General features: G+C 32.0%; 1 protein-coding gene across 1 annotated transcript in view; it reads right to left on the reverse strand.

Annotated features, from left to right (window-relative positions):
- The window catches only part of LOC147066427 (kin of IRRE-like protein 1), a 273510-nt gene that overhangs the window by 85731 nt on the left and 162596 nt on the right, over positions 1-25183 (reverse strand). Inside the window, exons 9-11 of the mRNA XM_085956198.1 lie at positions 23847-24006; positions 11175-11364; positions 9939-10042 (exon numbers count right to left, since the gene is read on the reverse strand). Coding sequence (XP_085812324.1) covers positions 9939-10042; positions 11175-11364; positions 23847-24006 — 454 coding nt within the window. The remainder of the gene's footprint in view (positions 1-9938; positions 10043-11174; positions 11365-23846; positions 24007-25183) is intronic.

Consider the following 25183-nt stretch of genomic DNA (forward strand, 5'->3'; position numbering starts at 1 on the left):
GAAAGGCGATTACATTGGAGATATATACTTAGAGTATTAAGATGCGATCCATGTTGGACACCATCGGATGAATGTGTAATATGTTCTGATCATTTTGATATAAAACATTTCATCACGACAAGGAATAGACTTCGTCGATTAACAAAATCTCATATCATGTGCTCCATTTACTTTTTATGAATATTTCTATTTACTTTCTGTTGTTTTCTATGTTTGCTTGCTCTCTGAATTATTAAAACATGCACCTATAATATAACGTCAATCGTGTATTTTTTATAATTTCATTCTTGATTTTATTGTCATTTCTTGTTGTGATTCTATACTATTTAAATAAATAGTAATAGAATTGTTATCATTTTCATGCTGAAATAATATTTTCTCCAATAAACTGATACTGGTTTTGTCATTAAAACATTTTCAACGGATCAATTTTCAGTTTCAAAATATTCTTATTAAACGCCGCTTCAAATTATACCAAAGTATTATATTGCAATTCAATAACCATCATAATATGTTATTGTTTAATCTCAAACATCTTAAGCAAAGCAATATGATCAAAACGTGAAAATCTAATTACATATTCGTTGATATTTATTTGTACACTGTATGGTTTGTTAGCGCCGTAGCAAAGAATATTTTGTTTAGACAAACAACTTTTCTCAAAACTACGTAATATTCGTATTTCTTCCATAATTTGCCGCCCCTCATAATGTGGCGCCCCTAAGCAACGTTTGGTCTGCTTATCGTGTATTTTTTATAACTTGTTTCTTAAAATTTTTTTGTTTTCATTGTTTATGTCATAATAATTAAATTAACAATACCATTGTTATCATTACCATGATTTGATAATATACGGGTATCGTTGTTATAACATTTTCCACGGATCAACTTTCAGTTGAAAATGTCGTAATGATGAAACTGGTATCGGATGTTTGAAAATAAATGTACGAAGATACATACGTCAAACATACAATAATAATATATTTTTATAACTTGTTTTTATCTCGAATAAATGACGTTCAATAAAAATTTATTTGTGTTTGACTATTTTTTTTGTTATATTTATCTACCTCCGTTCTCTTGTATTATTATCATAGGTACCTACTTTCTTCTGTATTCATACTTCAAAACTGTGTTATTAATTGATAAAAGGCATGTATTTATTATACACACAACAAAAAGAATAATAATATAAATAACGAGTTACAAAAATATTTAAAGTTATTAATTAAGGCCAGAATTCCCAGTTTGCGTCTGGAATCGTTTCGCTGAATGCCTGGAAGCGTTTCGCTGAATCTCCGGAAGACGTAAGTAACCCGAGAATTCTAACGCGATGACATTAATACGCCGTTACAATAAAGGCTATATTACTCTAAATTCTCGAAGCTTGATATCGTATAATGGAAATGCAACGTCATATGATCACGTGATGTCTACCTATACATCTGTGAATAAGTTTCGAGCACTATTTCTCGTGCTCGCCGATATGAAATGAGTTGTCCATTTAATACGTCATTGGCGGCGGCCCATATAAATTGGTAAGCTATTTAAGGAGCGCTTACGCTTACATATTACGTAAGTGCAGATTTATTCAAAATAATTTATAAGATAATTAAAAAAAATAATTCAATATTGATTCAACCACATATAAATATTGATTGTTGTTAAAAATAATAAATAATTAATCTCGTAATTTTTATTTGCCAGTTAGTTTATTCATAGACTAAAACAATTTATTCAGCCAATTATGTAAGTTGAAATCTGATATTGTATCTAAGTCTGTGTTTTAAATATAAAAGTATTTTAAAATGTCTAGTTTACGGGTTAAATTATAAATTGTTATCGAACAGATTCACAACAACGGATATTTTCAATATTTTTTGAGCGTATCTTGCGTTTATATTCTAGAAAATATATAAATCAAGTTAATTGCTTAATTTTATACCATCAGTGAGCTTTTGAAATTTCATCGGTTTTTGTGTACCTACCTATTCATCAGTAGTTATATCGGATTATCTTCTTATTTCCCGTAAATACATCTAACAAGCGTGCTTTCTCCACAGCCTACCTGTTTCCAAAAGTCACCCTTGGCCACTGATAGGTACATATTATAAAATGGTCTAAACGCAAACTAAAAATACATTGAAAACATGTCCAGGGTATAATTTCTTTTATTGCATTTTAGCCATCCAACGCGATTTTATCTTTTGAAAATGACATACTTCGGTAAAATAATCTATCTGTAATTACAATATTATACCTACGTGCATTGATATAATGTATATTATGTGTCTGTATGTCACTCTGTCGGATGTATAAGCTGTATCTACGCACGTAAATTTGCATGAGTTTGCGACTTTGTTGCGCGATTCCTAATGTTGCATTCCTCTCATACGCGCTGCAGTTAATCGCTTAGTCATGTATATTTGTTTCACTCACACGTAATACCGGCTTTATTGAAATATATACATACCAATGCCTATTCGTTTTCAAATCGAGGCATTCTTTAGCTGTGAATATTTGATTATGACATGTTGACAGGTGGCGCTGCCACCCGGTAATTTTTTGTAGTTTCGAATATGTTTGGCATTTAATAAGCGTTGTTAATAATACCTAGGCACAACATATAGTTTTGTAGCGCCACAGCTCATTTCAGTTCGCTGTAGTCAGATAGCAGCGATAGAGTAGTAAGGTGAGGTGATGTATGGGTAGAAAAGTGTGCGCCTAGATCCAGCAGTTATTTATATCATTGATTAGTAAAATAATATTTATATATATATATATATGAATTACATAAAAATCGGTTCAGTACCAGTTCAGAGAAGAGTGGAGGTAGGCTGTGGAGATCTGACATAAATAGTGCACACCAAACTTTATCGGTCATACTTATTTGTTTTCATTGAACTAAGAATACAAATTACAGATGGTGTTGGTTAGATTTTAAAATTTCAATACCATCGACAATTTGTATTATTAGTTCAATGAAAACATATAAAATAATTACAAGATAAAAATAACTTTTTACATACCACGTTTTTAAAATTTCTGTTGAATCATATAAACTTGACAATTCTATGTAATAATAAATATAGAATACAGAAATGTCATTTTGACATTTCATATTGATTTCCATAGTAACGCACGTATATATTAATAATTTAGTTGCTAGGACCCAAGCAACCAATAATAGTGAGTAGTAAAAATTACTTTTAACGATTTTTTTCCGAAACATCCAAAACAGAATTAACTGAAAATTAATTTAATTCTGCTTAAAGATGGCGAAAAGTATTAAAAAAATGCATTCCCGTCGTGTTCTGATATATTCTAAAAGTTTCAAATGTCTAGCTAGTCGGGAAGTTAGTTAAAAAATTTGGACAAACAAGAAAAAATCTGTACGGGACAAACAAGAAAACGAGCTAATAAAAATATGGTAACATGGTAAAATATGACTCTCCACAGACTATTTATACTCTTTTCCATTCATTATATTATACATACAACCTCATACTATTACATTTGACTTCCATGTTGTAAACTACAGTCCAGTTAATATATTTATGAAAAGTGTACCATGGAAATAATATCATCAATTGAGGGACGGTTGAAAGAAACGTATTATGTTATCTACGAATTGTTAATACTCAGCTGAAGTCTATTCATTGCTAAATGCAGGATTCATCCAGTTACTAGTTCATTCCATCTACTATTTCTTTACTAGCCTTTATCAATTCAATGGTGTGTTCCTAGAGAACCTTTTTATGTTGGAATGCGACCGGATTAAGTTAAATGTAACTTAAGAAGGACGCCTTAAAGAAACTTAGGCTATATGCTTATTAAAAATGTATAGTATTTTGTATCTAGTAGGTAGTTTTAAAAAACTTGATATGAGTATTCATTCAAAAGGCGGTACTTAATGATGTACGATTTGGTATTAAAGCAGCAAATTCCTGATATCTGATTTAATCTAGCGGAATTCTAGCCGCATTCGTTTTTTTCAAGTCTGGTTTGGTCATGTTTTCAAGATTTTTTTTAAATAGTTTGAAATGTTTATGAGACTATTTATTGTATAATATTCAATGAAGGAGGTTGCATTCTTAAATTTTCTTTTGGACAGGCCAGTATATTCTCTATGCAATATGATGTGTGGTAATCTAGTTTAGTCCATCCTTTTCACGAGCGAATTGCAGGAATTCCTTATCAATTTTACAACGTTTTTATTAGCTCGTATTCTTTTTGTCCGGTGGTTGTTTGTCCAGTACAAATCTTGCAATCGATTTTTAACTAACTTCCCGATTAGCTAGACATTTGAAACTTTTAGAATATATCAGAACACGATGCTAATGCATTCTTTTGATACTTTTAGCTATCTTTAAGTAGAATTGAATTCATTTTCAGTTGATTCTGTTTTGTATGGAAAGTTATTTCAGAAGAATCCGTAAAAAGTAAAAGACTATTACTGGTTGCTAAGGGGGCGGTCCTAGCAACTAAATTATTAATATATACGTGCGTTATTATGGATGAAATCAAAATGAAATGTCAAAATGACATTTCAGTATTCTATATTTGTTTGTTTTATATTTACTTCATATCAAGTACAAGTTTGAGCATATTGAGCATAATTATTCAACAGAGAATTTAATAACGTTGTATATAAAAAGTTATTTTTATCTTGTATTTATTCTCCATTCGACCATATCACCAACTTTGTAATTTATCGATTATATTAATTTAAATAAAAATCTAATTCAGATTTTGTCTGCAATGTATCGGAGTACTCACATTTTATGTTTTAACTTTAAGTATGTAGATATGTCACAATATATAAATACATGGTCGTAGGTATGTTTTATACATACGTGGTTTACTGTTTATTCTCATGTATTTGATGTTACAAAATAATGCCTGATAAATATTTTGAGTTGGCTGCAGTTTTATTTACTTACCATGAAATTCCACTATTAGTTTATTAGTTTATTAAACGTGATCTGAACTTAATTAAAAAATAATGTAACTTAATAAAGATGTAGCAGAATCTCAACAAAAGCTTTCCACAATCGACGCAAACCGTTTTGCGAATTACAAATTGGAAGCGATTGCATCGCACGTGTTTCGTTGAGCCAATCCTCGCTGAATGCGGAACTGCAATTACGTTGCAGTGTAATTAAGGATTATAAAAGTGTTCAGCGAAGTATTTAAAATATTGAAAAATTACAAGCCGCAGAATTATACAATAGAACGTACAAAAAGCAACGCTCATTAGCCCGCCAAACGCTTTTTCAAAATAGGCACCATTTGCCAAGTATGGCTATTGTGATTTTAATGGATCCGGCTCGCAGAATGAAGCTACAGACTAATTCATGCAGTAATTCCAGGCACTCGCACAGAGACTACATGATTATGTGATTAACTGCTTATTAGTATGATGAGATTTGGATTTACCCTTAATGAGCACAAAAAAGAATATCTTTATAAAGAATACTTCTTTGAATAATGTTGTATTCTTAAATGTTACATATTGTATTGTAATTCTTAACCTTATCACTGCCAGTCAATTTTTACTAGGTGGACACTTGTAGGCCAGCTATTTTCGGAATAAAATAAATCCTTTAAAAAATATGAAATAGGAACGGAATGATAAATATTTGTGAAAATTTAGCAACACAACATGTTTATCAAGTTTATCGTGAATATTTTCACACTAAAATGATAATATTGTTTAGAAAATATACACAGAATGTTTATTCAGAAGATATGACATTTAAAAGAACCTGCGAATATATTCGTCCGTGGCCTGACGCGACATACATGCTTTCGCGAGTTAATTCGTCCGTGGCACGGATCAGGTTAATAGAGGCATCTAAAGGGCACTAAATGGCAAATTGATCGCTTTAAAACCAGCCAAAGAGAAAAATACGGAAAATAAAATTAAAATAAATGACTTCGTCCAGCAGTGTAGTCACATCAGAGAATAAAAATATAAATATCAAGAAACTTGTCAAATGAAGCAGTAGAAAGATTTTATCCATTACTGTACGAACCCGCAAAATTTTGCCTACAAAGAGGTAGTTATATTTTTTTTCCAGAAACCAGATCGCAATAGCATACCCGACCCAAAGGATTGAGCAAACGACAATAAATTATCATAAAAGTCGGAAAGGTATCTCCACGTTTAACCAAATATTATATACTCCGATAGAGAACTACATATAACTTGGATAAATGAAAATCTTGATCGTGAGGTTTCTGGTTTATGTCCATAGAGTAGGTGTCATGGACCAGTTTCTTTCTCTAAATGTTCGCCGTTACCTTTGTCAGGTAGATTTTAACAGCGGGAGTCAGCCGCGGGCATCCTGCTGGGAATGCTGCCAACACATTTTGTGGTAATGTAGTATTGCTTAAACGGTAGATAGAGAAATATACATAGGTTTTTGATTTTGGCTCATGTCCAGAAAAAAAGTATCTATCAGATAATTAATGACAGTAATAGACATTTCTGAGAAAAAAATCACATCGAATAGTGTCTTAAGATGCAAAATTAATAGATTTAGGCGTCTGAACTGATGAGAAAGTCTCATGTTAGTACCTATACAGTGTTACGTAGATCGCCGATATTTTGCTAGTTTATAAATTAATAGAGAAATATAAAATAATCACATAATAGTTTTATAAATAAGAACAAACAGTTGCAGTTTTGGCATCCGAAACAAGAGTGACATGAGTTTGGTCAGATTTGCATGCCTGCTTCTGATAAAAATTGCGATATAGATCTGAATAATCTAAATCATTTCCGTCAGACAAGAGTTGATAGTGTGATATGAACAAAAGAATTTCAACTGCTTCCTGCCGGCGAGAATCGGAAGTTGACTGATAACGTATGATTCACTTGAGATTGATATTATGGATCTATGGGCCCCACAAGGGGGTCTGACAGAGCTCTAGCCTTGGGGCCCGGCGTGGTAGGTCAACCAGATAAGTGAGATAAACACATAATATCACAAATTCACTGAATAGTAAAAAAGTCGCCTGCGGTGCCAATTTACATCGAATGTTAATGTTGATTATGGTTCTAAAACATGTAGTTATGCGATGCAATGCGAGTATGGGGGCTATGATTTGCAGTATACATAATAGTGTACTCGCAATAAATTTTATACCATAATGTTTCGATGATCGTATTATTGATTATACTATTAATAATATCGACCGACTGTACTTGATGTAATTTGAATTTTTATTGTTTATAATTACTAATGATCTATTAAGTTTGACGATTTATTATATGCTTATCGAGTGTATTATTATTGATAAGGTATGAGGTTTTTTACAAACACTTTTTTTAATGGATCCTTGGCTTAATAGCCGGGTGAAAAGTTTTTACCTACTTAATTGTATTGATTTATTATATAAGTTAGAGTAAAGTTAATAGTGTTTGTTTTCAGTGTGTGTTTGCCTTTTGGTGAGTATATATAGCGCCTGAAGATGCAGAAAGGCGAAACCCGGGTCGCAGAAAACGACTCGAATGAAATAGTACAAAACTTAAATGCATTAGAATATTGATTATACGTTCAAAAGGGTGGATGTATTATATATAAGTACCCTTTACGTTGAATTTAAGTTATTGGTATTTTTTTGGTGGTTATATTAATTTAAAAATTTACGTGCCATCGGAATTACTAGGTGAAGCGAATTATACTACGTACGTACTGGTGAAAGGATGCGGTACAAGCGCGGACCTGGATACAAGTTTCAAACTGTTTTGTGTGTAGGAACGCGCTGAAGGATTCTTTGAAGCAACAGCGGAGTATTGTGTTGTAAAGTTTACGGCGTAATTATGCCGGTGCGGAGTTGAAATAGTCCGTAATCCAATCTAGAAATGAAATAATATGCATTGCCTGCAGTATGTATGGAGCGGGGTGGAATATTCAACAATGTATTTAAAAGGGATGCCGTATAACATAGTGCCGTGTTAATAAATAAAGGAATTAAACTTTTGTTGCTCTAACAAGATCAATTGTATGAGTCTTTGGTGTGTATTCACACGTTTAACGAATAACTACTTGTTTTGAATCCACTTGTAATGTAAACTTCGAGGCGTAGCTTACTCGAATATACGAGAACTATAACTACAGTAAACGTATATTTTATAACGTTTTCATTAGCTCGTATTCTTGTTTGTCCAGTACAAATCTTGCAATCGATTTTTAACTAACTTCCCGACTAGCTAGACATTTGAAACTTTTAGAACATATCAGAACACGATGCCAATGCATTCTTTTAATACTTTTAGCCATCTTTAAGCAGAATTGAATTCATTTTCAGTTAATTCTGTTCTGTATGAAAAGTTATTTCGGAAGAAATCCGTAAAAAGTAAAATACGATTATTGGTTGCTAAGGAGGTGGTCCTAGCAACTAAATTATTAATATATACGTGCGTTACTATGGAAATCAAAATGAAATGGCAAAATTACATTTCAGTATTCTACATTTGTTTGTTTGTTTTTTATTTACTTCATATCAAGAACAAGTTTGAGCATATTGAGCATAATAATTCAACAGAAAATTTAAAAACGTTGTATATAAAAAGTTCTTTTTACCTTGTAATTATTATAATATTATTATTTATAGCTTCCCGGTAGGTATGACAGAAAATTTGGTGTGATGTAGAGATTATTTGGTAATGAAATATAAAACAATTATTGGGAATATTATTATCATTTAATTTGTTTATAATTAATTAATCAAGAGACGCTTTATGTGGCTAGTAAATGTGTTCCGTATGCCACCAGAGAGTGGCATAGCCTCAAGGGTTCCATCACCATGGCTGGCCCTCCCTAATACTGCTGCGGTGCTACGAGTACTAAAAGTGACAGGGTGAAAGAAGAAGACGAAGAAGAATTAATCTGTAAAATCCGTAACAAAATTTGGCTTTCTACTCCATACGCAAATTTGATAGAAGCACATTTTTTATATAATGCTAATAACACCGAAGTTGTGCATCAATATCTTCGATCACCATGATGTATTTGCCTACGCGGCTATAGTGAACTTCTTTGAATCAGTTAGCGTTTGTGTACATTGGTCTGCTGTCTCCTGGCATTTCGTTGGTGTTGGGTTACCAAAAACTGAAGTGGGTCATTATTCTAATGTCTCCAGGTTCCAAAGAATATAAATAATATAATATTTTTAATCATACAACACGTCCAATAACAGTATGTAATTTAATTATATTCACCCATCGATTAAAAACCTGTCTACACAAAAAATGTATATTTTATTATATATAGCAATGACCTGCGACTTTGTCCACGTGTAACACGAAAAAAAAAACGACAGATATACAGAATAAAGAGACACTGCTTTTACTATTTTTCAAATCAAGGAGATAGACTGCACCTCACCACTCCAATCCACCGCTACTATTTGGCCACTTTACTTATTTGTCTTAAATTAACGCAAGTACGTTATTTTTTTGCATTGTTTTTTTTAACTTCTAGAGATTTAAAAATAAAATTCTACTTAAATTGTACCAATATTATAATTTAAAAATTGTGAAAGATATAATATACAATAAAGGCAAAATATTAGAATTATTGCACACATATTTATTGTGTCTAATATTTGAGTTGCTATAAAATTATTTCAATGAAGGAATATGATTAACAGCCGAAAGTAATTTAAATGAATTTTAAGTTTCATATTAATGTAGCTAATATAAGAAATACTTCTCATAAAATTATCTTTTAAGATAATAAAATGAAAATAAGGATAGCTAAGAATGAAAAATTGTCAAGGGGTTTAAAAACAACCTGAAACAACATCTCAACAAACACGACTTACAATTTTACAAGAATATCATATCGGTTTTCTGAGAAGGCGTTGTGGAAGATATTTTAAGCCAGTAATAAGTATTATTGAAGAGTGTTCTCGGTGCAACTCACCTGCGGCCACCATCTGAAAGATGCATGGAGTCATTTGATGTCCCACGTCATTTATAGCTGTACAGGATAGGGTTCCGAAGTCCAGATCAGCTACGGGCGTGTACCTGAGAATAGTAAAATGGTATTATTAAAATCGATTGCTTAGAAAATACACAGTAACTGTTGCTGATGTGGATAATAAATAATATAATCTTGTGAAACGTATTATTGCTAAGTTTGTTATTTATGAAATGGTAAATTCCCTATTATCCTATATACTGCTCGCGATTATTGAGTGGGAGAATGACAGGTTTTGATGATAACCCAGGGGCGCTCAAATCCCTTGCATGGACAATTTATTTGCTAATTTTTTCAATGTGTGCTTGGATTTTATGTGTATACATATTTTTTCTCTCAAACCGCGCCCACGGTTTCAGGAATGGGCGCGCTGCCTACTCCACCGCAGTGTTGATAATAAACATTTATTAAAATATGTAAATTTATCACATTGTATATAATACTTAATCAGCACAATGTAATAATGTTCAGGAGCGGGTTGATTTTTTTTGTATAAGTTGAACAATAAGTATATTTTTTGTATCAGTTGACAATGTATACCTAAGCAGGAGAAATTGGTTTCTAGATTATGCGGATTATATACTGCACATTTTTTATATGTTAGTATAAAAAAATATTACACTTTTTCACTATTGTTACATGATTGAAAGGGATTGTTAAATAATTATTTTATTTATCAATACTGAATAATATACATCAAATTAAAAAAATGTTAAATTCTTTTTTAAATGCATGAAAAAAATACCGATTAGAAAGGTAATAAAAAAAGAAAACGAACTGGGAATCGAACCTTACCTACATATTATTTCGCTATGCTGGTGAGTATTTTTGTCCCATGAGCTACCGGTCCGTATATGAATATAATTTATGGTTTTTTACAAGCATAAGATTGTAAAGTCGGCCATTTCGCCTTGATGAACTTTGATATACCTCTTAGATCGTAAACATTACGTTAATTTTGCATAATTCATAGACAGACTAATACCTCAAGAAGAAAGAGCATTCATGCGGACAATGACATATGTGAGGTTAAATTCCCACTGGGCCTTTCTTTCTCTAGTATATTTTTTAAAATGTTTATTTTCTGTGGTATTTCAAATTGATGTATTTTAAAAAGACATCGTATTAGAAATACATACATATTATACGGTGTAATGAGAGCTTTTAATAAACACTTACCTAAGGGTGCTGACAGTTCCATTGAATGTAAACCGATCAGTTCCAACATCCAGCGTCTCTCCAGAGTTATTGAACTTCCATTTGAAAGTCCTCGCTGGAGGATCAGCGTCGACCTCGCAGACCACAGGGACTTGCTCTCCACGGGCAGCGCCAACAGCTATGGCTGCTGAACGGCGGCACACCGGTGCAACTAAATTGAAAAGTTCAATTAGTTAATAAATTTATTATAAAAAAACCAAGATTACGCCACCGTTTTGATAATAATATTGGCGTACAAGAGAGGAAAATTTAAAAGTCCTTTCTTAAAACTATTCTAATACCTCCTCACCCAAAGATATTTTTCGTTAAAATATTTTTGTAGGGTCCTAATATCATTACCCCTTTAATCAATTACTACTCTTCTTTATTGGATCTCATATAAGAATAAAATATCACTAAAATAAATTAATGAAATAAAACGAAATTACAATTAATTGCACTATGCCACTATGTTGTGTGGAAAGTATGTAAGTTTTTAAAAATAATACAGCCCCTTATTTTGACATATTGTGCATTGGAAAACTGTTTAAAATTTTAGCATTACCTGTATTTGGATTATTTTGGCAATAAGTTTATAACTGAAAACAGCTTTCAAAATAAATAAATGACTCAAATATTATAGAATAGAATTAGATAAGTATATATTTGAACATAACTAATTTTGAAAACACTTCTGAGAATATATATTATAACCAATAGTTTTTAAAAAAAAAAAACGTAAGACACATCCCACCCCGCAGGAATCGAACATACATCTCTAGGGTATCGCGCCCACGTAATTAGACTAATATGCTAAATGAGTCATACTCAATTGCGACAAATTAACTAATGGCTTTTAATATTCATTGAAGCGCTTTCAAAATTGAGCTACTATTGGCGATCGGTTTTTGTATTTTAAAATCAAAGTAGGTATAAAGTATGTATGGCGATTAAGTATGATTCCTGTAAAATAGTGGTCTATGTGCATGGGCGCGATACCCGAGAGATGCAGGTTCGATTCCTGCGGGGTGTCTCACTTTTTTCAAAAAGATTTTTTCTATTGGTTACAATATTTATTTTCCCAGAAGTGTTTTCAAAATTATGTAAGTTCAACAATTAGAATATTACATTCTTAAATCATGTGAATAATTTGTTGAATAAAAAAATAGTTAATTAAAAAGTATATATTTTTTTGCATGAATTTCTGCTATCTTGCAGGTAGTAAGAGAAATATGGAATTATAAACGGACCTGCACATTATGTTACTTTTTTCATTATTTTCTATTGAAAGAATGACCTGGTCGTGGAGGTGCACAAAAATGCACGTTAATGGTCCCCAACATTTTTTCAGTAGAGCTAATAACGACACGTCGACCGTTCCGAGGTTGGCGTCAGGTTAATTAATTATTCTTGATTTTTATTGAGATCGAAACGACAGATCTTGTACGAATATAAATAGCGAACGCCTTTCATTAGCGTTTTATGGAAATTTTGCATAGCGACTGTTATTAATCAATTTGATGTTTTTTTGATTAATCATTCTTGGGTTGGAAAATATTAAAATTTGATTAGGTGCCATAAAATAATTTAAATAAAAGTCGGCAGTGTTGTTTTTTTCATTTCTTGTTACAAAAATTTTAGAATTCAAGAAAATCATATAAAGAAAGGCAAACTACATAATTATTATATAAAAATAATTCCATTGACTTTTCAATGTGCCTATAAACTTACATCTCGAGCTTATCAAATCTATAAGCATATTAATAATTAACCTTTGATAGTAATAAGATATAATAACGCTTTTACACGTGAATGGATTTATTTGCAGCAATAGTGGGTATTATAGTGACAACAACTGTTACTGTTTACACGTAAAAGTGTTGTCATTCTTCAAAAGTAAGCGAGACGCGATGTTGTCATTTTATGGTACTATTTGACAGGTCGTAAAAATCGGTTAACCTCAAAATGAGTCTTTACGCGGTGTAGTTTATTTTTTTTGCCGCCAGGTTCACCATTATCGTTATACTGCGCAGGTGCAGATTGAAAAAATACCAACTGTCGCATGAAAATTCAGAAGCTTCCGAACTTTTTTGATTCATGCATGCAATCTTGGAACTTTTATGACAATACGTGTTTATGTAATATATAATACGTACTGTCAGCAGTAAATCCATGCACGTGTAAACGTGGTATAATATATAATAAAGTATAATCGCATGGCAAGAAAAATGTGAAAATATATGAATTTTAGTCATAATATAAATATAGAGAAAATATTTTTTTATAAGGTTCGTTGTAATTTTAAATTATTCATAGATTTAATTAGTATTGAAATATTTTAGAAGTTCCTGGAAGGTTCTTCAGGTTTTTGGTATACATCACGGTGGTTCATGAGTAATTTATTAATATTTTCAGATTCCTGGAATATTACATATAATATTTCGTAGGTATGTAATTCGTGGGGTTACTGCCTAAAGTTAGTAAGTCGATAATTTAGGTATTTCGAGTTAACAACGGATAATGTGTTTATATTATAAATATGTATGCTAATAAAAATCAAGGTCATCCGATATATAAAACATACACATAAAGCACAAAGAAATTAGCATTATGCCTGATTTTAGAAGGCATGTCAAACTTTAAATTGCAATTAAACCATAATAATATGATTTCGCGACTTACAAACTTTTGACAGTAAATTTATGATGTTTAAATTTTTTATAAATGTATGTGTTAATTATAGAGATATTTAAAAATAAAATTTTATACATTTTTTGTATGAGGCTACTTTCAGATTAAAAAAAACATGTGCATATGTATATTACTTAAACATATATTTTTTTAAAATTTAAACATTAACAGAAACTTTTTAGTATATAAATCATATGAAAAACAATTAAATTTTTTTAGTAAAAGATTTTGTCTTCAAAATACTATTATTATATAAAAAAATACACGTTCAACCGGACGTAGCAAAAATTGTCATTTTTAAAAAAATTAAAACACGGAAAATCGTAACATCGAATGAATGAATAAGAGTTGTTATTGTAAAAGAAATAGTGAATAAGAGATACAAAAACGGCTGAAAACAAAAAAAAAAACGATCGCCGACCGAAAAAAGCTTTAAATCACTTTTCAATTAACAAACGAACGAAATTAATATTCATAAATATGAGCGGGGTGAGCTTAGTGAGAGATGAACGGGATTTAGCGCAAGGTTGGGTAGGGGGTTTTCGAAATTTCAGTAGAGTGAGGAAAGGGTGGTAAAAAATAGAGCGGTAGGAGGAATATTTCGGGCAAATTCGAGAGGTGTGAGTGGGTGGGGTAGTAACGTAGGGCGGATGGCGGTGGCCGCATATTTCACAATGTTTATACAGAGAAATAAATCATATACTTCGCGGGGGTGGGAGTACCAGGCACACAGTGGTGTGCTTTTGATTTTAAGGTGGTACAGGTAAAAATCTGTTTTGATTGTTGCCAACAAAATAATATTAAAAGTTTCATAATATGTACCCACATGTTATTTCCTACCCAAAACAACAGTAAGCTGTAGCATAGCAAAATTTGAATTTGTAAGAACTACATATTGATCATAATTATTGAGACATCTGTGCATTTTTTTTAAAGTGTCTTAAGTAAAACGTGAGTATATGTCCTGGGAATAGGTTAAATTCAAAATCAAAAAAATCATAATTATGTGGCATATTATCATTGCCTTGCGATAACCCCTTCATATAGCTATCATTTATAAAAAGGCGCTACAATGTTGGTCTTCATCTTACGTACTTCACGGGTCTTTTTCGATGTTACTGTATTAAAAACCCTTTATAATTCCTTAGTTAGAAGCCGGTTTAAGTATGGGTTGATTGTTTGGGCCCCGCATCAGTTGAAATATGACGTTATGGTGGAGCGAGTTCAAAAGAAATTTTTGAAATTCTTTTCTTTGAGATTATTTGGACACTATCCGTGGCTTTATGCAATTGGAATTCTCTTCGATATGCTTACATACTGATTTTTATTTCTATCATCGATCAATATTATTATTCGATAACGTTACAGCCCAAATCGATCACTGTTTTGATGATAGACGATTCTTAAATTTACACGTATACAACCTGTACACTTGAGACATCTAGACTTTAATTAATAGTCAAGAAAGTTCTTGCAAAATGAAGCCATGCTGTAACAAAACTATCAGTCTAGTCTAGAAAATTGCCGATAATGTCTCCATTCGGTGCGATAAATAGCGCACAAAAATTATTACCATTAAAAGCTTTGCCTTGACCGCTAACCCACTGGAGACAATCGGCGCCAATGTTACAGGATGCAGGAGATCAAACATGAATTATGAAAATCAAACATTTTTAATCATATTTTGATTTAAAAAAAAAATTAAATTACTTAATATTAGATATAGCCATCATTTCATGTTGTTAATTATATTAAATAGTCCGATATATTTTTTTAAGAATCATTTGATTTACAAAATATATTTTTATTTAAATTTGTCAAATAATCAATTGGTCAGTATGAGCTGTTTGATAAAGTAAAAAACATATAATGGCCTTCCATCTTCTAAATATCTTGAAGAGTGTTATATTTAACTCTACTTTTATTATATGTTCCTTTTATCATTCGCTTCTATCATAGAATTTTTATCTACTTATGTCATTTTGTATAAAAAATGATTAAAAACACAAAAAACTATCTTTGACATATTTTACTGATTCAACTGATACAGTAAATTAGACTGAAATATGTATACATAAATAATAGCAAAATTCAATACCTGTAAATATTTAAAAAGATTTATTTGAATTACATGAATAATACATAAGTTATATCAATTTTAGTAATCAGTGTGCCTTTTTAAGTGATCATGAAAAAATCACCCGGTCTCCATTTGCGATAATACTAAACGTATGTATCTATTTTAGGTTTATTGTATGCATTTTAGACGAAAAAATACAAACTTAAAATAAGGACAGGTTAGGTGAAGTCTTAGGCCTTAAAATAGGGTCTTAAAATAAAAGATCCATCACACGTCAATTTAACTCGATCTGTGTTAGCAATTCATGAGTAGTTCATGATCATGTTATAAAATCTTGATACTAGAATGAACCAACTGGAGGTTAGGCAAACGGGTGGATATTACAACATGATAGGTCCTGCAGTAGATGATAATATGCGGTCTGTAAGGATTTTATTATTATATTTTTATTATATTTTATTCAGGTAAGAAATGTGTATTCTTCAAATTATTTTTTAATTTAATATCTATAGGAGTAGGCAAACAATGGGTTTTATACATGACCTGCCTCGTCTCCACGAATTTTCAAAAATATACCATGATATTATAATGAATGAGAAGTTCCCTTATACTGTGTTCCTATTAGGAGTATCGCGAGAATAACTTCCATACTATACCGGTTCCAAGTGGAGTGGACAGTATTGTCTAGGATTCCTAGTGTGACTTCCATTAGAAATTCTACGGTCGAGTCTATAATTGGAGTTACTTTCACGGCTTTGTCGTCTAATAATATTGTGATGTGATGTATTGCTATGTATTTTGACTTATTAATTATTCTAACCGCCGCACCTCAAGTTATAGAAGGTTTAAATTCTATAATAGTATTCGGTGTCAGTGTTTATTTGCCTTTTGGTGAGTGAACACAGTACCTGACGATGCCGAAAGGCGAAAACTGGGTCGCAAAACACGACTCAATTGGAATAGTACAATTAAAAAAAAGGCTTTTTAAAAGAGTATTTCGGTACGACGGTATTAACGGTAAAAAGTCAAAAATTCGACATTTCGCAATATTGGTATCAAAATACTCGTAAAAATGAGGTTTTTTACAGAAAAAATTCGAAAGAAATAATTTATATACATTGAGAGCAAAAAAACGCATATGAAATTTTACAAACTATCAAACAAAACCAGTTTTGTACAGATCCATTTCGAATTGTTTCCATTTAAAACTGGCGATTGACTATACGTTTCAATTTAGAATAGTAAAATTCTGACGTATCCTTTCAAAACTTGTCAAATCTTGTATATTTAAAATATTCAAAATATTAAAACATGATTATCTCAAAACTATGTTTTTTGAGTTGTTACTGTTTAATACTGGGTCATCGATTTGATCTATAATTATTTCACTAATTTGTAATTGTATTTATTTCATAGCACGCCACGGGGCGCTACCTCCGCTCGGACTCGCGAAAATGATACGAAATCCGCGTTCATAAATGCTCGTCGATTGGCAAAGCGCGATTCGATTAGGGAGCTTCGCGATTCAATTCGAAGACTGCCGATATTATATTTATGGGAAATATTTGAATTTATTTACAGTAGTGATTTATTTTCGCGGTAAGAGATTTAAATTGTCTGCGCGGCTACTGGGAAACGAGTTTTTACGCTAAATTGTGCAGGTAACGGATCAAGGATAAAAGTTCATTTTGCGAACACACACAAAAAAACACGCCAAGTCACGCAACACAAAATAAACTGGATCAGAATCGATTAACACTGAGTGGGCATTTTACAAGCATTATGAAACCTTTTATCAGGGATGTTTTGAAGCTATTGTGAATAGGCACATAATAGTGTGAGATATTACAAACGCTAGCTACAACAGTAACTAAATTTTTTAAGCGTTTGAAAAGCAAAAAGGTCTTGTGTTTAATATTATTGAACCATGTAAAAAAAATATTTTTTCTATAACGTGTTTATAATATTTCGTATGAAACGACGTAGTAAGGACTATTTTCGTATGACAATGGAAATTAAATTAAATATACCACAATATGTTTTCTTTTGCTGTCCATACAATCGTATTTCATTTGCAGAACGATTTTTCTTTACAATTTTATTCTTCCATACTAGAAAGTATTCGTTTTGATACCATTGTCACTCGTAACTCTACGTCATATAAGATAATCTATCGTAAGAAGAATGGATGTTTTCTCGATGCTGTATATTGTGCGGTTAATATATTTTTTATCACCGTTTAGGTAGTCTCGGCTTTTGAGCTTTGAGAATCGATGTCTCCGCCGAATCTTAGGGGTACATTGGTACGACCGCGTTACAAACACCCGAGTTCGTGAGCAGACACAACAGCTTTCGGTGATTGAAGTTATCATGAAGAGAAGATTTACGTGGCTGGGACATGTATTCCGGATGCCGCCAAAGAGTGCGGCACTTCGTACCCTTGTGGCACAGCCTGAAGGGTTCCGTCGCCGTGGCCGGCCCTCCCTCACCCTGCAGCGATGCTACAAAAGCGACCTACGTGCTGTAGGTCTGGCATGGCGGGAGGCGCAGGAGTTGGCGATGGACCGAGGGAAGTGGCGCCAGCTTGTGCTTGCCCTATGCCCCAACGTTGGGACGTGACAGGGTGAAAGAAGAAAGAAGATAACTACCTTATATGTTTCTAACATTATAATTGATGATAGTATAGGTAATCATAATTTATGGGACTACAACCCTTGGCGGGTCTTAGCCTCTTTCACGAACTTTTTCCATCCTAGACAATCCAGTTGTTTTGGCCGAGCATTCTTAAATCTCAGTTTTAGCCATCGAGGTCTTCTCTTGCCTTTGGGGGTTACGTACGTCATAGCACGCCTTTCTGGTATCTTCTACGGCATTCTAAGCACGTGGCCTTGCATTTTCTTATACAATGTGATATTTATACTCCCATAAAGTGTGTACAACTTCTCATTATACCTTATACCTCCAAATGCAATCTTCTTGAACAGCCTAAAAAAATCTTCTCAAAACTCTCCTCTCAACTATATATCCATATTTCTCTCGACCTGTTTGCTGAGAACTAACCCAAAATTCTGATCCATACGTTAATACTGGAGGCAGGAGAGTTTTATATAATATTGTATTAGTTTTCCTTGAGAGTGCTTAATTATTCAAAAGCCTTTGAATACCAAAATAGCACCTGTTGGCGAGATTTATTTCGTCACTCGTGTTATTTGTATTTGTGACAAGGTGCCATAGATAAAAAAATGAATCCACATTGTCAAAAGCATCGCCGCCAATAACAAGGCTGTTATTATCATTTGTTACACGTTGGAAAACTGGCATGTATTTTTGTTTTACTTTCGTTCACCTGGAGTTCCACATTTACAGCAGTTATGGAAATAAAATATGACTATTTAAAGGTTTCTGGAGACCGGGAAATTGCATCAATATCGTCCGCATTGATGATATTATGGAAGAAAAAATAGCTGTCTATAAAAAGAAGTTAAATAATTTAGTATAATTATTAAAGTATTTTATTACAGAATAATAAATTAAATTATTCGTGTATTGGTTAGTGTAAGTGAACACAAAGAATCGGGTAATGTATACCATGATTCAGTCAAATTTGAACGGAAACATAATTCATGCAAACGACATTTCGTAAAGTGCTTTTATTTGCAATAAAATAAACGACTCATGTTAAGATAAAAAAGCTAATATGTCATTGAAAAAAAAAAGTCGGAAGGAACTTTTCCGTCATGCTATACACTACTGATAAAATGTAATTTCCGGTTTAATTTGACTGGCAGGGGAAGGGGAACGGAAAATAAAAGAGAAATAAGTGTTTAAATCGAAACACTGATATGAAAGCCACCATATTTATGAAATATCATACATATGTAAATGTTCAGGCAATGATAGTATGCCGAATACGATATAAAGAAACGTATAAATTATACAATATTGTGGACAACAATAAATAGGAATATGTAATTAAAAGATTTCTGCTGGATTATTGAAAATATCTAATTATTAATCTGTTAAAACTGAATAATAATTTATTTGATACTATTAAATTAACACAATTCAGAATGCGCTTCAAATTATTATAGAAACTACTAGTTAATCTCGGCAATTAGATTTATTATAGATTGGTAGAACACATAGGCGCGAGTTCGAATTCAGCTGGGCGTTGTATTTAAAAAAGAAGATTTTTTCTAGTTTTTACGTATTTCTCTGGGGAGTTTTACAATTATGTCAGTTGAAAAATAATTTTATCGTATAATACAGTGTTTTCCAAACATGAAATATGCTGACAAAGATTTTTAACCTGCTAATGAATAATGATTTTTTGGCACTTATTTTGCATCTTTTTATACGGCTAACGGAAACCCTCGTCAATGTCTTTAAATAAGGTCAATCAATGTCTAGAATGGTTTGGCGATGCCATCTGAATGTTAACTCAATGATTTCCAACTAGGCGCTGGTAAAGATGAATGAAATGCGCGAAGAAATATACTGGCGTTATAAATAACTAAAACTGCGACTATTCGATAATAATTATTTCTCTCTATAATAAAAGTTAGGTATACTCTTTTTACCTCCCTAACACACGATGGCCGCGTGGCTTAAGCGACGCCCTATAGCGTGGTGGGTCCCAGGTACGAATCCTAAGTCTGGCAAGTACACATATTATTTTTCAATTTGTGTATGAGTCAGAGTATGGACCTAATGGGTTGAACAAGTGGCTGACGTTCATTTCTCGTAAAAACAAACGCAACTGGTGCGTTGCCCATCAGGTGGCCATTAGATATAATTAGCATATTATTTAAATATTAATTAAAAGTTCCGCAGTTAATACAAACCTCCACACTGTTGGGACCCATATGATCTTATTAGGATCGGACGTGGTCGGATATACGCTTTTTATTATAATTTAACATACCATACGTACTTTATATTAGAATTCCTTGGATATTTGTTTATACGAAATTCAAATCTCGTATAATATACCGGAAATTGTTGTCATTTAGTGTAGTGTATTAATTTGTCTTTTTTCACATTTTTAAAAAATTTGAAATTCTGTTATTAAAAATAGCGAGCTTTTATTATTTTCGGATTTTTTTTGGGTTTTCGAGCATTCAAAAATAAAACGGTGATTTTTTAACATGGACAACAAAAGCGTTACGAAAAAAAGACGTAGAATAATTATAGACGCGCAGCCTACAATAGCCTACATTCTGTGCGACGTATTGTTTGTCTGTTGTTATTAGTTCTTTAGTTTTATTATTGTAATTACATAATTTTCAGAAAAGCAAAATTGTTTGAATCGTTTGGATTCGGTTACTTTGACAAATAATTTTTCTTTCGAATTTGGACAACCAGAAATCAGAGAATCAGTAGGCAAAGCATGTTCCATGCTTAATAATTTTAGCCGTCAGGGTTTAAGTAAACATCATCTGAGGTTTTTCTGAAGCTATTATAATTACATTTATTATTCTTGTGCCATCACCTATCGAAGGTCATCTTTCCATCCAATCTTTGATTTACCGTCTGCTACCCAGAACAGTTTGATGGAACGGCGGGAAACAATATGTCGTCTTTTATTGATTATTCCATAGATCAGTGTTTCCCAAACTTCCGATATATGTGTACCCCTTCTATAATTTTCGTAACACTGAGTACCCCTCGTCAAAAAAAATCATATACTTAAATGACAACAAAATATATTTATATTTCCTTTTTTAGTACATAAACAAAATAATAATAAACGAAAAATAAAATTCGTTCATAATAAAATAAATAAAAGTTTCTATTATAAATAACATTCATTATAATCAATGAAAAGGATGAAATAGCTTATGTTGAGACGACAGATCAACGTAATTTGGTTCCCTGGTTATTAATTTTAATCTGAGATGCGGTTCCATATCCAAAAGCTTGTTCCTTTTTTTGACTAAATGAAGTTGGAAAAGGCAAGATGTATTTCAGGACGTTTTCTGTTAAAACTGGATATACATATTGCATTTGCAACCAGATTGATGTTAAAGTACACGCCTTATATTTATTTTTCAAGAATCCGTCTGAAGCTAATTCCAACAATTATTGCTTTTCTTCCGCATGCGATAAACCTTCTAGCATGGATGTTGCATTGTGAACTCTTCCCGTAATCCAAGAGGTATGCGTACCAAACTTTAGGAAACACATCTATGATAGATAATAAGTAAGGAATGATGTAATTTTGTCCTCTCATAATGTGGCCGAATAAGTATAATTTTATGATTTTAATAATTCGCAGAATTTTGCAATTATATTCATTTGAGAACCTTGACACTCCAAGCGAAAGCTTTAACTCTCTGTGACATGACATGTATTGGTTTAGCATACATACCTGTAAGTAATTTAAAAAGACTGGGAGGACTTGATTATGTCGTTGTAATGTTATCATTATTGTATATATTCAATTTTATAGAGTTTTTATCATTATTAATACATCTTTTAATTTTAATATAAAATACGCAAAGAAGGCGTTCGCGGTGGAACAAAAAGCGATGTAAAAAGCGGATTTAATGGCAGTCAAAGAGCATACTTAAGTTCACGGTGATTGCAATTACAGATAAGATAAGGCAACTGTCTGTGCAGGCATCCTGCAGACGATGTGCGAGCTTACTGAAAAATTATTACTATCTTACTAGGGCGGGAGAAAGACGTACTCACTGCCAGGAATGAAATAATCCTTTTCCGCGTTCTTATTATTGAAAACTCAAGTGTCACTTTCCAGAGCGGAAAGATAAACTAGAGTAACAAAAAATTACGAAAAATTAATTTATGCACTTAATAAATTTTCTTTTTCTTTTCTGGCCTTCTTATTTCCATCAAAATCCATTCTTTTCATGCCACTCTTACATAACAGTATTTCCATGTTCTAATACATATTTCCGATTACTGAGGCACAGGTTAAACTAAAACTCTGCTAGCTGGGCCAAGTCTAACTGACAAAGAATATTCATAATACTTCCAGAATCTCGAAATCTACTTGTTTTTTAATTATTTTAACATCCGTCATTTAAAGAAATGAAAAAAGCCTCCACGAAGATTACAATTGCTCAATTGTCATCACTGTCATTTTCAATTGTAAATATTTTTAGTTAAAGGATATTATGATAGCATGAAATGATATGTTTACTGTTTTTTCATGGTTTTTGTTTATTTTTTATCATACTGTGTAACCCCAAAATCGTTCAATGCGTTGGCTCTCCATGTTCCTATATCTGCCACTGAAAATACGTTATCAGTAAATAATTAATATGCATATATTATTATACTGATTTTGGGTGTTTCGTCACAAAATATTTTACCCCTCCCTCTAAATTACGTAATATTTTTGAACTCCCCCTATTCAACAAAAATCAAGCCTGCGCTTAGTATCTTTCTCAGAAAAAAATGAGTTTATATTTTGTTGGTTTTAAGACGTCACAACCACCTATATCAACGACAACCACTCTATCCCACCTCTCCTCCTTAAGGCACAATGTCATAATATTTGGACGAGCCCAAAATACCGGATGAGCAAAGTGTGGATTTGTGGTATCTTACCAAGGACCAAGGGTCTCAAATAATTAATATCACCGAATCTTAAGAGTATACTGATTCGACCGCATTATGAATACTCGAATTTTCAAACTGACTCATCAGTATTTACGAATGCTATTAAGAATATGCGCTTCGTGTGACTGGGACACATGGTTCAGATGCCGATCGAGAGTCTATAAGACTTAGGTTTCACATGCAAAGAAACCTAAGATGAGGTGTTGGATCGAGAAAAATGGTGCGTTGTTGTGATTAACCGATGCTTTAAAGCTAAAGCTTGAGACGAAGAAGTAAGTCAATAAAAATATACTCACACTTGACTCTGAGTGTAAACTCTTTACTGATGGTCTCTCCTTCAGGGTTGGTTGCAGAGCAGGAGTATTTTCCAGCACTGTGACGAGCCACTCGCTGGAGAACGAGGCTTTGATTACTTCGGACAACTCTGGCAGAAGCGTTGTGACTGACAAGTAAGCCCTGAAAGAAAAGAAAGTAACATTATATTCCTTCTTTATCTTTATAATTTGGAATAAACTCAAAGCGTAATATATTAAAAAAAACATACTTTTTTATACTAAATGATACTTGAGCCTACATACATCGAATTACGAAATGTGTGCTTTTTATCTGTTTTAATTGATCGATTTCAATAAAACTTTTTATATTTGGATATTTTATTATATACAATATAACATAATCACCTAAAATATTTGACAGCTAATTCATTATTTTTTTTACTGACGAATAATTTATTTATTTTGATTGTTTTTAAACTGAGCTTTTGTTGTTGTTAAAGTTGCTATTCGTATAGTATTAATATGGTAATTAAACATAATATACAATGTGTAGGTTAAAATGTTATATACTGTGAAATTGACCTTCTTATTATTGACTGCCTTATTTGACAATGCCTTTCTAAAACAACCTTCGAGATCATTATAGAATGTTGTGATTAATTGTTATGTAAATATTAGATACATTTTAATTAATTATGTAATAATACTGTACATGTCAGGTATTTTCCTAGGATAAACAAGAAACTCCTTGAAGGAAATGTCTTTCAGAGAAACAAAATACAAAGAACACACACACTCTGTTAAATCCATTTAAACCGATGAGTTTTCGCGAATTGTCCGGAGCCCGTATATTATAGTGGTAGTTTTATCTATTTATATATATTATATCGAATTTGAAATAACATACTTTTAATCTGTGTTGAATGAATTATTTTTAGAATATGTACATTCATAATATCATACTGTTCTTGAAAAATGTTTTGTGTGGAAATAAAGGGAAGAGTTAGTAGGTATTATATTTTTAGAAACTCGTTGCATGTTAGACGGATTGCATCAGAAGATACGTGACCAATTGAAGTGGAAGGAAATGGAAAGATATGTCTACCTGTTAACGCAAATAGTAATACTTGAATAATATAAAGAAGAGAGAAATATATACATAAAAAAACGATTTAAATTTGTCCATGAAAATAAATACGTCATGTTATTACTGTCTGATAACTAATAGAAAAAAGAGAATGAGAATGTTTTCACAATAACACCTTATTTATGCAATGTTCTATATTTGAAAGTAACCATAGTCAATTGTTGTAATGTAAAATTAAAGACTTATCTATTTTATTATAAATATACGTTAG

The sequence above is a fragment of the Rhyacophila brunnea genome, unplaced genomic scaffold, assembly GCF_057557595.1.
Source record: "Rhyacophila brunnea isolate RB1 unplaced genomic scaffold, BYU_Rbru_1.0 scaffold_5, whole genome shotgun sequence".
NCBI lineage: Eukaryota > Metazoa > Arthropoda > Insecta > Trichoptera > Rhyacophilidae > Rhyacophila > Rhyacophila brunnea.